The sequence below is a fragment of the Carassius gibelio genome, chromosome A6 (genome assembly GCF_023724105.1).
Source record: "Carassius gibelio isolate Cgi1373 ecotype wild population from Czech Republic chromosome A6, carGib1.2-hapl.c, whole genome shotgun sequence".
Taxonomy (NCBI): Eukaryota; Metazoa; Chordata; class Actinopteri; order Cypriniformes; family Cyprinidae; genus Carassius; species Carassius gibelio.
Window position 1 is genome coordinate 4,250,413 of NC_068376.1, and position 15,210 is coordinate 4,265,622.

Genomic DNA, 15,210 nt, shown 5'->3' on the forward strand with positions numbered 1-15,210 from the left:
GGCTTTGCCCCATGCTGCGTGTTCCCAGGGGCGGGGTTTATGACGTAATGGACCCCGGAAGAAGCTCGTTGTAGGTTTTGTAGGCATTAAACTGCCAGAATTTTTAAAGACTAAAACTAACTTTGCTAACTAATGTTAAAAAAGTGAAATTCAACCACTGCTTTAAAAAGCAGACAACTCTAAATGAGCATTCTGTTAATATTACAGTTAAAATGTTTCTTTATACTGAGAATGTTCTCTGTTAGCTGGGTTCCTCAAGAAACCAAAATGGTTATTTCATTGCATTGCTGTGAAAACGCTTTTGAAAGATGTATTTTTAAGAGTGCCATTAGGTTCATGTTTGTAACTCATTTAATCTAGTACTGACGCAGCAGAAGGATCTCAGACGCTTCACAGTTTGTCAGTGTTTTCTAGAATATTCTACAGACTGCAGCTGTTTCCTCCAGGCTTTGTGCAGGTGTGCGGAGGGATTTCATTCTCTGATCATAAACTAGTTTTCCTTCAGCTCCAGCAGATGAGCTGACTCTGTCTGTCCTCAGGTGAACGTGTGAGCATGCATTCACGCCAAACTTTTGATTTCCGTAATGGGGTGTATTTTATAGAGTGAAGGAAGGCATTTAAAAAGCGAAGGGAAGGATTTTATCCTCAATAAATTCATTGGGTGGTGAGAGTATGCGATTTCGGACTCAGTGCAGATAATTTTGAGCGAACATTCTGTTAACGTTACCACTGATAGCACACCTACATCACAAAGACGTCTATTTGATGTCTGCATTTACATCTGCAAGACGTATTTTTTACAGTATATATGTCGCGTACACGTCTGCATGATGTCTGTTAAAGATCGCTTCATCTGGAAAGCATCTATTGTTTACAAACATCTGATAAACGTTTCTAAGATGTAAATTTTACATGCATTCTAAATCATAAACATCTTTTAAACGTCTATTTTACATCTTATAGGAAACATCCTATAGATGTACCGCAGATGAGCAAACACTAAAACATGTGTCACATTGATGTCTCCATGATTTGCATGAGCTATCAGCAGTGTTTCGGGGTAATGCATCATAAGTAACGTGACGTTACGTAATTAGATTACTTTTTTAAGTAACTAGTAAAGTAACACATTACTTATGAAAATATCTGAGTAACTTTTTCAAATAAGTAATGCAAGTTACTTTTTTCCCATTTATTGATTGATAGATCTCCTTTTCCCCTTCAGGAGAAATCGGGAGTAAGATGTTACTTTAGTTTTAGATTAAATGTGAACATGCATTAATTCATCTCACTCACTCACTCACTAACAAAATAAATAAATAAATAAAATGTAGTTTTTCTTCAAAATGAATAAAAACAGTTAAAAGAAACTCAGAATATGACTCAAAGCTGCAATAATTAGATATGTTAAATAATACAAATATCATTTATGTATTTAATAACATTTTATTAAATTTGCTGCTGACCTCCGATGATCCAATTCATCAATTAATCTAACAAACTAATGAGCAAAAATTACACAAGATAAACTAACATTTCTTCTTCTTTTTTATATCGAAGAGTGTTGTGCTTTTTTCTGTGTTCCACTGTACAGATGTAAATTTATATTTCCTTCAGCCTGAGGCTTTTTGGTGTGAAAGGGCTTTTACATTTGACAAAAATATAACTTTTTATATTGAAAGCAAACAAGCAAGCCCAGCCCAGATTTAAACACATTACTATCAATAAAAAGTAACTTAGCAATGTAATTAGTTACTTTTTAGGAAGTAACGCAATATAATAATGCATTACTTTTAAAAGCAACTTTCCCCAACACTGGATCGCAAGGAAAAGCGCGGTTGCTATGGTGACCAGGGAAGGACCGAAGCAGACTGGCCTGAGGCTGAGTCGCGCATGCGCGCAGATGAGCTCTAGCTCCGACGCCGCTCACTTCCGGTCAAGATGGCGGCGCAGCGCAGGAGTCTGATGCAGAGCGTAAGAAAGCACTTTTCTCTCTTCACGAACTCATTATTACTCCTCCACCGCGGTGCTGTCCGTGAAGTGTAACACACACGAATATTATGAGGGTCGTGAATGATTAAAGCATCAGTTATAGCGTTTATTCCGTGTGTTGATTTGCGACAGTGTTTACCACAGTAAATCTCTTTTCTTTACACCATTACACGTCATCTAATGCATTCATTCCGTTATTAATTATTTATTTGTCACTGTTATGTTGAATCTAATGATCTGAAGTATTACATTATTATATGTTATTACACGAACTGTCAGATTAACCACTGAACCGAATGAAAACAAATAGAAAAGCAGCAATCCCCAAAAAAGCAACTACGGCAAACATACCAGGGACTTGAAGATCTGTAAAAGCATGTGACATTAAAATACATTGACATTTCTCAATAAATTCTGATGGCTTTCAGACTCACTGAATGGTTTTCAGATTCAGCAGTGGCACAGGAATAATTATTTCATGATGTCTCAGAAAAGTGCTAAAGATGGGAGTGATCAGGTTTGAGCAGTGTCTGAATCAGGTGATCGATCGGTCAGGTGTGTGTGATTACAGCATCAGAGCTGGACGGACGATCTTCCTCTGTGTCAGCTGTGTGGCGTCGGTTCGGCCCCGAACTGTGTGTACGGCCCAGATGGGAAAGGGACCCAGAGTCATCCGAACGAAGACGGACACTTCCGCTTCAGGTAGAGCCACTCTACTATCTGCGATGTCTGCGCAGACTCTGATCAGTGTGCACTGATGTCACTTCCTGTTCCCTCCTCAGCACTGAGAGCTGCTTCCTCTACGGCGTGTTTAACGGCTACGACGGCAGCCGCGTGGCCAGTTTCGTGTCTCAGTGTCTGACGGCGGAGCTGTTGCTGGGTCAGCTGAGCACCGGTCACACGGACGCAGACGTGCGCAGAATCCTCTCACAGGTATCAGAGCTGCACATCTGACTGGGCTTTGAAATTTGACCAAAATGTGTTCACCCTCAGCTCATCTGAGATCAGGATGAGTGTGTTTCTTCATCAGGTTTGTAGAAATGTAGCACTGCATCAGTGTCTCATCAATGGATGCTCTGCAGTGAATGGGTGCCGTCAGAATGAGAGTCTGATAAAAACATCACAATAATCCACAGTCCATCAGTGAACATCTGGAGAAGACAAAAGATGAAACACATCCAGCATTAAGATGATTTTAACTCAAACACATAGAGTCTATAATCCATAATAACACTTCCTCCAGTGAAAAAGTGTTCTGGTCTGAATCAGGAGAGAAATCTGCACAGATCAAGCAGCGTTAAAACAGATCTAAACTAATCTGTGACAGACAACAGCAGATGCACTTTTCACTGGAGGAAGTGTTATTATGGATTATAGACTCTATGTGTTTGAGTTAAAGCTAGTGGTGTGTATTACTTGTGGATTATTGTGATGTTTTATCAGTTTTTTCAGCTGATATTTCCTTTAAAACAGTGCAAATCCTGCAAAGTGTCTTAATAATAAAAATTGAGTATACAATAACTGTGTAAATGACAAATAGTAATGATAATAACAATATCTTCTGTGCTGGTCTCGCAGGCTTTTGATGTTGTAGAGAAGAGCTACTTCGAGACCATTGATGATGCTCTTGCAGAGAAAGCAAACCTCCAAACACAGCTTCCTGAGGTGAGCACACATACATGAAGAGACTCGGATCACTGCTTCTGCTCTGGATTACAGTCTCTGTCTGTCTGTCTGACATCTGTCTGTCTTTCAGGGCGTCTGTTTGTCAGCTCAGACTCAGAAGATCGCGGAACGGCTGAAGGCTTTAGAGAAGGAGGTTTCAGGAGGAGCCACTGCTATAGTCGCTCTGATACTCAATAATAAACTCTACATCGCTAATGTTGGTATGTTCTCACACACACACACACACACACACACAGTCAATCAATCTGAGGAATCAGTCATGTCTGGAGCACAAACGCTGAAACTAAAGTTCTGTGTTCTCAGGAACCAACCGGGCTCTTCTCTGTAAGACCACCACTGACGGTCAGAACCAGGTGATCCAGATCGGACGAGCGCACACAACCGACAACGAGGACGAGCTGTCCAGACTCGCCCAGCTGGGTCAGACACACACACACACACACACACACACACACACACACGCTAATGAGTTAAATACAACATGCAGTCAAAATCTGACTTTATTGTAAATGGATGTGTACTGTGGAAAATTCTAAAAGCCATTTTCTGATAAAAATTGCAATTTAAAAATTCAGGTTTGCAGAGCTGCACAATTTGGCCAAAATTGTGGGCAAATTGTGCAGCATATATATATAATTTAAATGTATATATACATGCATGTTTGTATAAAACCTTTATTTTTTATGCGATTTATTCATTTGAAGACACTAATTACTATATATTTTTTCTGATTGTCCTGTCAATATGATAATAATATGATGTTATCCACGTCAGCAGGTCTGTGATTCGGACAGAAATATGACTCTGACTCATTCGTTTCAATGAACTGGTTCAGAGGCTCTTTTTTGTGTTTCCTGACACCTTGGCGTGGTGAATGACACACTCATGCTGAAACCGTGTTTATTTTATTTTATGCTTTATCAGTAAGTGTTGATTGTGTGTCTCTCAGGTCTGGATCAGGTGCGCTTGAGGCAAACTGGACTGATCTCAGGTCAGAGCAGCACTCGACGGATTGGAGATTATAAAGTCAAATTCAACTACACAGACATTGATGTCCTCAGGTGTGTTTCTGACACACACACACAAACTTATAGATTTTAAAATCTATACGATGTTTGATAGGGAGCCAGTGCAGTGTGGACAGGACCGGGCTAATATGGTCATACTTCCTGGTTCTAGTAAGAACTCTTGCTGCTGCATTTTGGACTAGCTGTAGTTTGTTTACTAAGCGTGCAGAACAGCCACCCAATAAAGCATTACAATAATCTAACCTTGAAATCATAAATGCATGGATTAACATTTCTGCATTTGACATTGACAGCATAGGCCGTAATCTAGATATGTTTTTGAGATGGAAAAATGCAGTTTTACAAATGCTAGAAACGTGGCTTTCTAAGGAAAGATTGCGATCAAATAGCACACCTAGGTTCCTAACTGATGACGAAGAATTGACAGAGCAACCATCAAGTCTTAGACAGTGTTCTAGATTATTACAAGCAGAGTTTTTAGGTCCTATAATTAACACCTCTGTTTTTTCTGAATTTAGCAGTAAGAAATTACTCGTCATCCAGTTTTTTTTTTTTTTTTTTTTTATATATCGACTATGCATTCCATTAGTTTTCAAATTGGTGTGTTTCACCGGGCTGCGAAGAAATATAGAGCTGAGTATCATCAGCATGACAGTGAAAGCTAACACCATGTTTCCTGATGATATCTCCCAAGGGTAACATATAAAGCATGAAGAGTAGCGGCCCTAGTACTGAGCCTTGAGGTACTCCATACTGCACTTGTGATCGATATGATACATCTTCATTCACTGCTACGAACTGATGGCGGCCATATAAGTACGATTTAAACCATGCTAATGCACTTCCACTGATGCCAACAAAGTGTTCAAGTCTATGCAAAAGAATGCTGTGGTCAATGGTGTCAAACACAGCACTAAGATCCAATAAAACTAATAGAGAGATACATCCACGATCAGATGATAAGAGCAGATCATTTGTAACTCTAAGGAGAGCAGTCTCAGTACTATGATATGGTCTAAATCCTGACTGGAAATCCTCACATATACCATTTTTCTCTAAGAAGGAATATAATTGTGAGGATACCACCATTTCTAGTATCTTGGACAGAGAAGGGAGATTCGAGATTGGTCTATAATTAACTAGTTCTCTGGGGTCAAGTTGTGTTTTTTTTATGAGAGGCTTAATAACAGCCAGTTTGAAGGTTTTGGGGACATATCCTAATGACAATGAGGAATTAATAATAGTCAGAAGAGGATCTATGACTTCTGGAAGCACCTCTTTTAGGAGCTTAGATGGTATAGGGTCTAACATACATGTTGTTGGTTTAGATGATTTAACAACAAACGCTCTCTCTCTCTCTCTCTCTCTCTCTCTCTCTCTCTCACACATACACACACACACTCTACACACTCTCTCTCTCTCTCTCACACACACACACACATTAAAAAGGTTTCTGCACTAGTGCTCAGCAATTTTTTTTTTTACTTTTGTCTTTTGTCAAATGTCCTTTTCATGATATGTAGTCAAACTTATCTTTTTTTATTTCCGTTGACTAAAAGTCCTGGCAATTTATTCTTCTCTCAGTATTTCAGTCTAGTTTTAGTGTAAACTGCTGATGTTTTAGTCATATTTTAGTTAATTGTGAATACTTTAGTTAATGTCTTACGGTTGTCATGTGAGAACATTAAGTAAACCACTGGGCAGAAATCCTTTTCATGAAAAACCTTGGAATATCAAATATCACTAATGATTATGCTTAATAAATCAAGAGAAGAAGAAATCATGATCACTACCATGCAGCCCTATTTCATTATAATAACCGCATTTTCACATAAGCACCATTAAAGAGAACAGTTTGTTTGACCTAATTTTAGTTTCCTGTTTTTAGTTTAGTTTTCCTATGAAATATGAACTCCAGCAAATCTAAATAATGTAAATGGTTTTGTACTTTTTTTTTTTTTGGTGGTGTTGTTTTTTTGCTGATGTGTGTGTATTCAGTGCAGCGACACAAAAGCCAATCATCGCGGAGCCTGAGATCCACGGCGGCCAATCACTGGAGGGCGTGACTGGCTTCCTGTTGCTGATGTCAGAGGGGCTGATAAAAGCCCTGGAGTCGGCCCACGGACCGGAGCAGGTCAACCAGGTGATTCATCACCAGTCAGCATGAATCATTGCTCAATAGTCTGAATGAAAGAGCTGCTGGAATAAAGCCTTGTGTTTTCTGAGCGTCACATCTGTGGACTACATTTCCCATGTTCCCCGGCAGGAGATGGTTGCCATGGTAGCGGCGGAGCTGGCGCAGCAGAGCAGTCTGGAGGCGGCTGCGCAGTCGGTGGTGGAGCGCGTCAAGCGTCTGCATCATGATGTTTACGTGAGCGGCAGACAGAGAGCATCACACTGCAGCAGACATGAAGACATGACTCTTCTGATCAGAGTCATTAACTACACCCTCGCAGACGGCTCGCTCACACCCACACAAGGTCAGAACATCAGCCACTCTTAACCGTATGCATTAACACTGCCTCCTCAGAGTAGTATATAAGTGTAGCTTTCAGAACCAGTGAGTCCGTACACGATGGGTGTGTGTGTGTGTGTGCGCAGGAGGACGGATCTACCCGGTGTCTGTGCCGTACTCCAACCATCAGAGCACCAGTAAGACCAGTGTGATGCTGTCTCTGGTGATGCCTGCGCAGGGGACGCTGACCAACGGCTCCAACACTGCGTCCACGCTGGAGGGAGACACGCCGACCGCCGGGTAACAGCGCTGACCGCTTCCCTTCAGTCACGCGCTTGTGCTTGTGTTTCAGTTACTGACTTTTAAGTTATTGTTTTATTTATTTTTATAAATGATTATTTTTATACTTTTATTTATTGTAATTTAAGTATATAAAGTTAAACTAAAGGAAAATAGGATATGTTGCTATTAAAACTAAATTAAAAGATTATTTTTTTATTTGAAAGTTTTAGTAATTTAGTTAGTTTTTGCCATTTTTATTAGTTATTATATGTGTCTATATTATTTTTACTCATTTTTAGGATTGTATTTATTTTGTAATCTCAGTTCAAGTTAAACTAAATGAAAATGAGAAATTAAGTTCCCTTTTTCATTTTAAAGTTTTAGTAATTTAGTTTGCCATTTTTATCAGTTATTTTTTTTTACTCATTTTTACTTTTAGAATTGTATTTATTATTTATTTATACATTTTAGCACAATAATTTAATCTAAATTAAAATGAATTTTTTATTTTTACATTAAAGTCATTTCCTATGTATTTGCCATTTAGTACGTCAAATTAAACTAAGAAAATATTTCAGTTAAATTTCCGATCTCGAATAATGAACATGTTTTTATGGTATAGTTCTAGTGAAGTATTATAATCCTGCATCCAGTTGCTGTTGTTTCCTTCGGCTGAATGCATTCATACTGTTATCAGTAACACACAAATCTCTCTCCACGGTCCCCTGTTTTACTGTAGTCCACTGATTCCCCTGACCATAGACACCTTACAGCCCATCAGTGAGAGTCCTGGCCCCGCCCCTCCCTCTGACCCCGCCCCTCTGTGTGTCTGTGCTCCTCCCCTCAGTCAGAGTCCCACAGCGACGCTGCAGTCCAGCACCACACACACGCAGAGCTCCAGCTCCAGCTCTGGAGACGGCAGCTTGTTCCGGCAGAGAGGCAGTCAGGCGGCGCAGCCGGACGAGACGGGACGTGTGCCTCCATACGTCGACTTCACACAGTTCTACCGGCTCTGGGGCTCCGACCACAGCGAGGGCCAGGGTCTGTCTGGAGATCTGGGGCCGCAGTGAGGAGCCGCTCCGGCATCACATCGGCCCTCTGATGTCACAGGTGTCTCGCAGGATATCATTCACCTCTGTGAGCCGGCAGCAATCTGGTTAAACTAGATTTCTGGACTGTAATCATGAATGGAGCTGGACTGACTGTATCAAAGGGAAATCGTCATCTTATGATCACCTGCTGTCCTTGAGTTTTATAACTCTTCACATTCATGTTTCTCTGAGCTTCTTTCTCTGTGCTTCTGTGGAGTTTGACGTCTCTGTAAGATGAGGTTAAACCTGCTGAGCTGCATATATACGTCTGTCTGTCTCTGTCTCTGTGTGTGTGTGTGTTCTTTGAGTTCTTCCTCTAATAAACTGCTCTTGTTCCAGCTCCTCTCTCTGGTCTGGTTTACTCTGGAGTTAGTCTGATGCTCTCGGATCTGAAGATCGTCGTCTGACTCCAGGTGCTGCTGTAATTCTCTCTCAATCATAATCAATAGTCTTTCAATACTCGGGAAACAAACAGAATTTATTTGGGACAGATGTCATATTAATACGTGGTAAAACTATCACTTGTTTATTTTAAAATTACAGTCAGAAAAAACAGCTTTTTTTAGGATTACTTCTATATCTTTAGAGTATTCTTTCATCAGTATTACATTTTTTATTTTTAGAATTTTTAATTTTAGTTTGTCATGGGCTTTTATTTTTGTGTTTGTTTTTTAATAAAATAAATATATGTACAGTATATATAAGATTACAGCTGAATCGAATTATATATATATATATATTATATATATATATATATATATATATATATATATATATATATAAAATTCTATTGAGCTTTAATTTTGTTTAATTATTTAGATTTTTAATAGTTTTAGTTAACATAAATGCTATATAAACATTTTAAATATGGAAAATGATTTAAAGAGTCAGCATCAGGATGTATCTGCTGTATTTGTGCAGATTTTTTAAAAACTAAGTTATAGCTATTTTTTCACGCTCAGATGATAATGACAGACACGGAACCCTGATGAACAATGTTTGGAAACCTGTCCTTTTCTGGAAGTTTTACAAGGATATCGTGAGAAATGTGTGGAAAAATCTAAAGATGCCTTTGATCATCAAGAAGCCTTGCACCAGGTTTGGTCTTAATTGACCACAAGGTGGCGCTAGAATAATGAATTCACTCATCTCTCAGACTTCTTGTGGTAAATTTCCTGGAAAACACGTGAGACTGTAATTATGCATCATCAGGAGAAAAGCTTTTAAAATATATACACAAGTGTTCTTCTGATTCACTGTCCTTTCCTCGTGAGTGATGAGGTGATCACAGATGAAGCTAGAACCTCGGGACTGGTCAGAGATTGAGTTTGGTGTGAATTAACAGTTTTCTTTTCATTCGTAAGGTGATTCGCCAAAGTCAAGCTGAAAGATTGTTCAAACGTGACAGATTTGAATGTTTTCATCAAGATCAGAGTTTACTCTCAACCTCCAAAGATTGAACTCTTTTAAATTTAAACTACAGTTTTAATTCAAACCCGTTTAACTTCTTGGTGGTTTGCCATTTTTGCTAAATGTTTGACCATTGTTCTCAAAATAACTTTGGGAACAGGGTCGAATGACTGATATGAGGATGTGTATCAACACCGCATGTGTTTTCAGAGCGTTCACAACATCCAGGTTTCGAAACGTTTAAAAGAAGTTTTTCTTGGTCATTTTTGCCAACGTTATGATAACGTTACTTCTGAGTCAATACTATCTGAGACCAAGATCGAACTAAAATGTAACAGAAACGTTCCATTAACGATGTACAAGTAACGTTCTTGTCACATTTGCCGAACGTTCTATTAATGTTACAGATGGAGTAAGTGTGAGAGAAGCTGCCAGAACGTTCGCTGTTTGATGTGAAATGATACATTTGACAGACATCTGATGGTTTTAAATGGTTGGTATTGTTTGGTACACACACACGCGCATCTCATCGCTGCTGAATCTGATGAACGCGATTAAACCGGGATTGCTGGTGAATAACGATCTCGTGTGGAGGATGAAGAGCTGGATGATGCTGAAGTGATCCGCTGGTTGTCGCACTCGGTGTGTGTTTGTGTCGGTGGTCCGGAGGGCGGAGCTGCGGGTCTCTGCGCCCCCGGTACCGACGGACACACCGATCACTGCTGGGCGGAAGAGCGTCATTTGAGCAGAAAACAGACCGCGAGAGAAGCAGCGCGGATCGAGAGTGATTTTCTCTTTCGTCTGCAGCGGGATGGTTTTAAACGCGGACGCCCGACACGAGCGCGATCCTCCCGCTACACCGGCCGAGCGTCACTGAAGCATCACCCGCCCTCCGCGACGCGTCCGACCGCTCCGATGGGAACAAAAGCCTCGCTTTCACCTCCACCCTGAGACCGCATCCGCAATGAACAACTAGAGGAGCGTCAGGCGATGGGTGAGACACACACACACACACACACACACACACGGACAGGCGGGTCGGTGGATGGGGAGCAGCATCTGCTCGGTCAAAGAGAAACGGTCAGACGAGCCGAGAACACGGGCGTCTCATTAACCGCTCGCTGCTGCTGCTGCTGTTTATATCACTGATGCTGATTCGCTTCGGATCGGATGTGCACGGTTTGACTCCGGAGTCTGCTGTTTGATGTCGCAGATTATGTGATCAAAGCCAAATATTTAGCCAAGTGTGTAAATGTGATTTAAATGTGACTGAATCATTGTGTTCGGGCCTCTGAAGATGCAGTCCAGATTCTAATGCGATTTGACTCCAGATCTGTGTGGAAACATCATATCAGATGATTAGTTGTGTCTGATTCATGATTAACCCCCCAAAAATAAGAAAGTGTGTTTTGTTCACAAGTAAAATGAAAGCTGTTTTTAGCTGCTGTATGTTTAGGCTCTGATGTTGATTCGCTTCCGCTCAGATCTGATGTGGGTTTGTCTCCAGAGCTGTTTGATGCATGTTGTGTTATCAAAGTCAAATATCAGCGTTCAGTGTAAATGTGTGATAAACTCTGCAACAGTGCAACCCTGCAGGCCTCCGAAGACGCTTTAGATTCTGATGCGGTTTGACTCCGGATCTGTGTGGAAACATCATGTCAGGTGCCTAAATGTGAGAAGAACGTCTCTGACTCATAATTCAGACATTATGTTTTGTACGAGGAACGTGACGCCTATTTTTTTGCATGACTTGGATTGCAACACATTTGACCATTTCCTGTTATTGAACACCAGGAGGTTTTAGTTTGGAGTTTTTAATTCTTCTAAATTCTCATTCCACTCAAAGCTGATTATCATTAGATTCTCAATATGCCCAAAAAAGTAACTCTTACATATTAAATGCAAACATTATCAGACTGTACAGAGACTTTATGATTTAAAGAAGATCATTCAAATATTTAAATTAAAGTCTTTGCATTACGTTTTTGAGAATTTGCTGGTAATGTGCTGACTTTTCATGAAAATTACACGAAAATAAATCATCCTAATAGAAAAATCAAACTGGGCTTCATTTTGTCTACATTTCTCTCTTTCGGGTCGAGCTGTGGCAGCTTTCCTGTGGTTCTCGTGGACAGATGGGTTTGATGTTAGTGGAGGGGAAGCTCTCTGTTCAGGTTCTGCTCGGGTGCTTTCTAGAGTATGATGTGGTTTCGGCTCACAGGTGACTGTCCTGCAGCACACATCAGAACAGTGGTGTGTGTGTGTGTGTGTATAATGTCATGGGTATGACACAGGTATTACAAGGAGAGGGTGACTTATGAGGACATATAACCCATGTCCCCATTTTTCAAAACACTTATAAATCACACAGAATGAGTTTTTTTGAGAAAGTAAAAATGCACAAAGTTTCCTGTGAGGGTTAGGGTTAGGTGTAGGGTTGGTGAAGGGACATAGAATATACAGTTTCTACAGTATAAAAACCATTACACCTATGGGATGAACACACTTTACACAAAAACAAACGTGTGTGTGTGTGTGTGTGTGTGTGTGTGAGAACACACGGTGAGCAGATGTTGAGGCTCGTGTCTTCTTCAGCTCATATGGTGTGTAAGATAACACACAAACACCACGAGCTGATGAATTCATCATCTGGAGGAGTGTGTGATCAGGATCTGTGTGTGTCTGTGCACTCAAGAGAGTCGTGGTGTTCTCTGATGGAGGTGGGATGCAGATGGTGTGTAAGATCATCTGAACACACATCTGATTAGAGTTTGACTGCTTTAGATGCTCACTTCTGCTCGTCTCATGTTATAATAGTCATATCACAAATCAAACTTTCCTTGATCTTCATATTTCCCCAGAATTCAACACTTCTCGTCCTGCACAGATGAATTCAGCATGTGAGCACAAAAGCACAGATGCCGTTCTGAATCATTTACTCAGAATCACTGATTCAGAAATGATCCGTCACTATATCTGAGACGTTCTCTTGATCTGTTTCTGTAACAGAGTAACAGACGAAGTAACGCAGTATTGTGTCTGAGTGTTGTTAGTCCCTGATCATGTGCAGATGTAGACTAAGAGAAGCACGAAAGACTAAAGGATCACTGTTCTTAGCTTTATAAAAAACACTTGACTAACATAAGTCAATGTCAGATGAAGATTTATTCTTGAAGCTTTATTTACCATCACAGAGAGGAACAAAACCGCTTTCCAGAACATTTTCATTCACTGTTCTTTGCTAATAGAAGGATCTCTCTCCCTCTTCCCAAATGTCCCATTCCTGACGAGATTCATGTGAGACTCATTTCTTCCTTCAGCATTTTACTGCATCCTACAAACAAAAACTATGCTTTCTCTCTCTGCTGTTTTATTTTTTGTTTTTTCTTTTGCACTCAAATTTGCAAAATAAATTTCATAATAAATAAATACTGATTTATTAGATTTAAATAAAAGATTGACCAATGACCAATATAGTATAGAAGTCAGTGGTTACCGTCAGGTGTTTGGTTAGCAATATTCTTTAAAATATCTTTTGTAAATTATGCATATTTTCCATTTTTGGTTGAATGTCTCTATCTAAATTAAAATGAAAGTGAATAATTGCTTTTGCTCATGTTTTTTAAGGAAAGTGTTTAAACAGCATTTATTTTAGAAATGGCACAGAAACATTAAACGCTAGCAGTCTTTACTCACAAATGCATAAAATAACACTTCATTTCAACATTTACTCTCCCTGTTGAGTCTTTTGCAAAGCATGCTGGGAACTAAGAATCCTCCCGTGCAGCTGCAGTTAATGCAAAACAAATGATTCACACAGTCCAGTGCTGCTTCGGATCATTTTACTGAAGTAAATTCATTTAAATAAACACATGTTTCCAGCGCACAGAGAGAAAACCTCAAATGAAGAGAAAAGTTGTGTTTCGTGTTTTAATGCATGTATAGATGTATAGGTCCAGAAGATTTTATTGTCGTATTTGAGGTTCAGATGAAGCGGTGGTGTGTTTGTGTCAGGCGTGTGTGTGTGTATGTGTGTGTGTTGTTGGGTGTCTCGTTACAGCTGTGTCCTGGACACACCTACTGCAGCCAAAATGGTGCTGACCTGTTTCTGACCTCTGAGTGTAAGCTGAGCGACGCCTGATGGAACGTTCCATTCGCTTCCCGTCAGCGGGGGGATCGTCCTGTACACTCAAACACACACACACACTCTCCTCCAGCTGTGCACTTCCTCCTCTCTGATGACTGCTTCCTGTCCCAGAGCCTCCTGAGACCCTCTGTCCAGTCCAGTTAGAGTAATAACAGATTCATTGTGTGTTCATCTGAATGTGTGTGTGTATGAGTGCCAGTCACAGCACATCTGAATGCATTCAGTGTGTTGGGCCAATCAGATGAGCCTGTGGGCGGGGCTATGACAGAAATAGAGCCTGGAGTTTCCCGTCAGTTATCAGAGTCATGAGGTTAAATAGAAGAGAAGCTGTTCACCAAACCAACAGAAATATGTTCTGTAAACTTGCTGTAGCTGCTAAGTTATAAAATATGTTATTTCTGTAGGTTACAAATATCCTGGTTTTAGAATGTTCTTGATCAAACAGACATTAAGAGAACCTTCCGTTTGATCGTTTGGCAAACATTATGCTGCTTCAGATTTTTTGGAACTCTTGATTCTTTTTCAGGATTCTTTTTGATGAATAAAAAGCTAAAAAGTAGAGCATGTATTTAAAATAGAAATCTTTAATAACAATATTTCTTTTTTTGAAAGAAATTAAAAATGTATTCAGCAAGGATGTGGTAAATTGTTAAAACGTGATCGCGAAGATTTACATTGTTAAAAATTATTTATATTTTGAATAAATGCTTTTTATTAATCGAAGAATCCTGAAAATCCTGAATTCCAAAAATATATATAATTCTAATAATAAATCATCATGTTATTCTGATTTCTGAAGATCATGTGACACTGAAGGCAAGGCAAGTTTATTTATACAGCACATTTCGTACACAATGGTAATTCAAAGTGCTTTACATAAAAGAAAGTAAAATAATAATGAAGAAAAATAATAAGAATAAAACAAGTAATTTTAAAACTTTTAAAATTAATTTAAAACAGTTAGAAAATGATTTTACATAAAATAAAATATAAAATAAAACAGTGAAAATATAGTGCAATCTGTTCGGACATTGCACAGTGCTCATTCAACAAATGCACAGCTAAAAAGATGCGTTTTGAGTCTAGATTTAAATGTGACTAGTGTTTTTGCACATCTGA

General features: G+C 39.5%; 2 protein-coding genes across 6 annotated transcripts in view; both read left to right on the plus strand.

Moving 5' to 3' along the window:
• The first annotated feature begins 1,838 nt into the window (after positions 1-1,838).
• tab1 (TGF-beta activated kinase 1/MAP3K7 binding protein 1) lies at positions 1,839-8,872 on the plus strand. The gene is made up of 11 exons (XM_052599016.1): positions 1,839-1,974; positions 2,564-2,694; positions 2,775-2,925; positions 3,571-3,657; positions 3,749-3,878; positions 3,982-4,098; positions 4,628-4,739; positions 6,705-6,849; positions 6,973-7,186; positions 7,308-7,461; positions 8,291-8,872. The coding sequence occupies exons 1-11, from the start codon at positions 1,942-1,944 to the stop codon at positions 8,511-8,513; spliced, it is 1,497 nt and encodes a 498-aa protein (XP_052454976.1). The 5' UTR covers positions 1,839-1,941; the 3' UTR covers positions 8,514-8,872.
• Positions 8,873-9,812: 940 nt separating this feature from the next.
• The window catches only part of LOC128015296 (beta-1,4-mannosyl-glycoprotein 4-beta-N-acetylglucosaminyltransferase), a 21,357-nt gene continuing 15,959 nt past the window's right edge, over positions 9,813-15,210 (plus strand). For 4 of the 5 annotated variants that reach the window (XR_008183865.1, XR_008183867.1, XR_008183866.1 and 1 more), the window contains exon 1: positions 9,816-10,938. The gene's annotated coding sequence lies outside the window, so the exon portion shown is untranslated. Of the gene's footprint in view, positions 10,939-15,210 lie in introns of all 5 variants that reach the window. The other variant, XM_052599009.1, reaches the window with a different exon arrangement.

Coding starts and splice junctions, on each gene's coding strand:
- tab1 (XM_052599016.1), top strand. CDS start 1,942: ATGGCGGCGCAGCGCAGGAGTCTGATGCAGAGC. Junction 1,975..2,563: donor GCAGGAGTCTGATGCAGAGC/GTAAGAAAGCAC, acceptor GTGTGATTACAG/CATCAGAGCTGGACGGACGA. Junction 2,695..2,774: donor GACGGACACTTCCGCTTCAG/GTAGAGCCACTC, acceptor TTCCCTCCTCAG/CACTGAGAGCTGCTTCCTCT.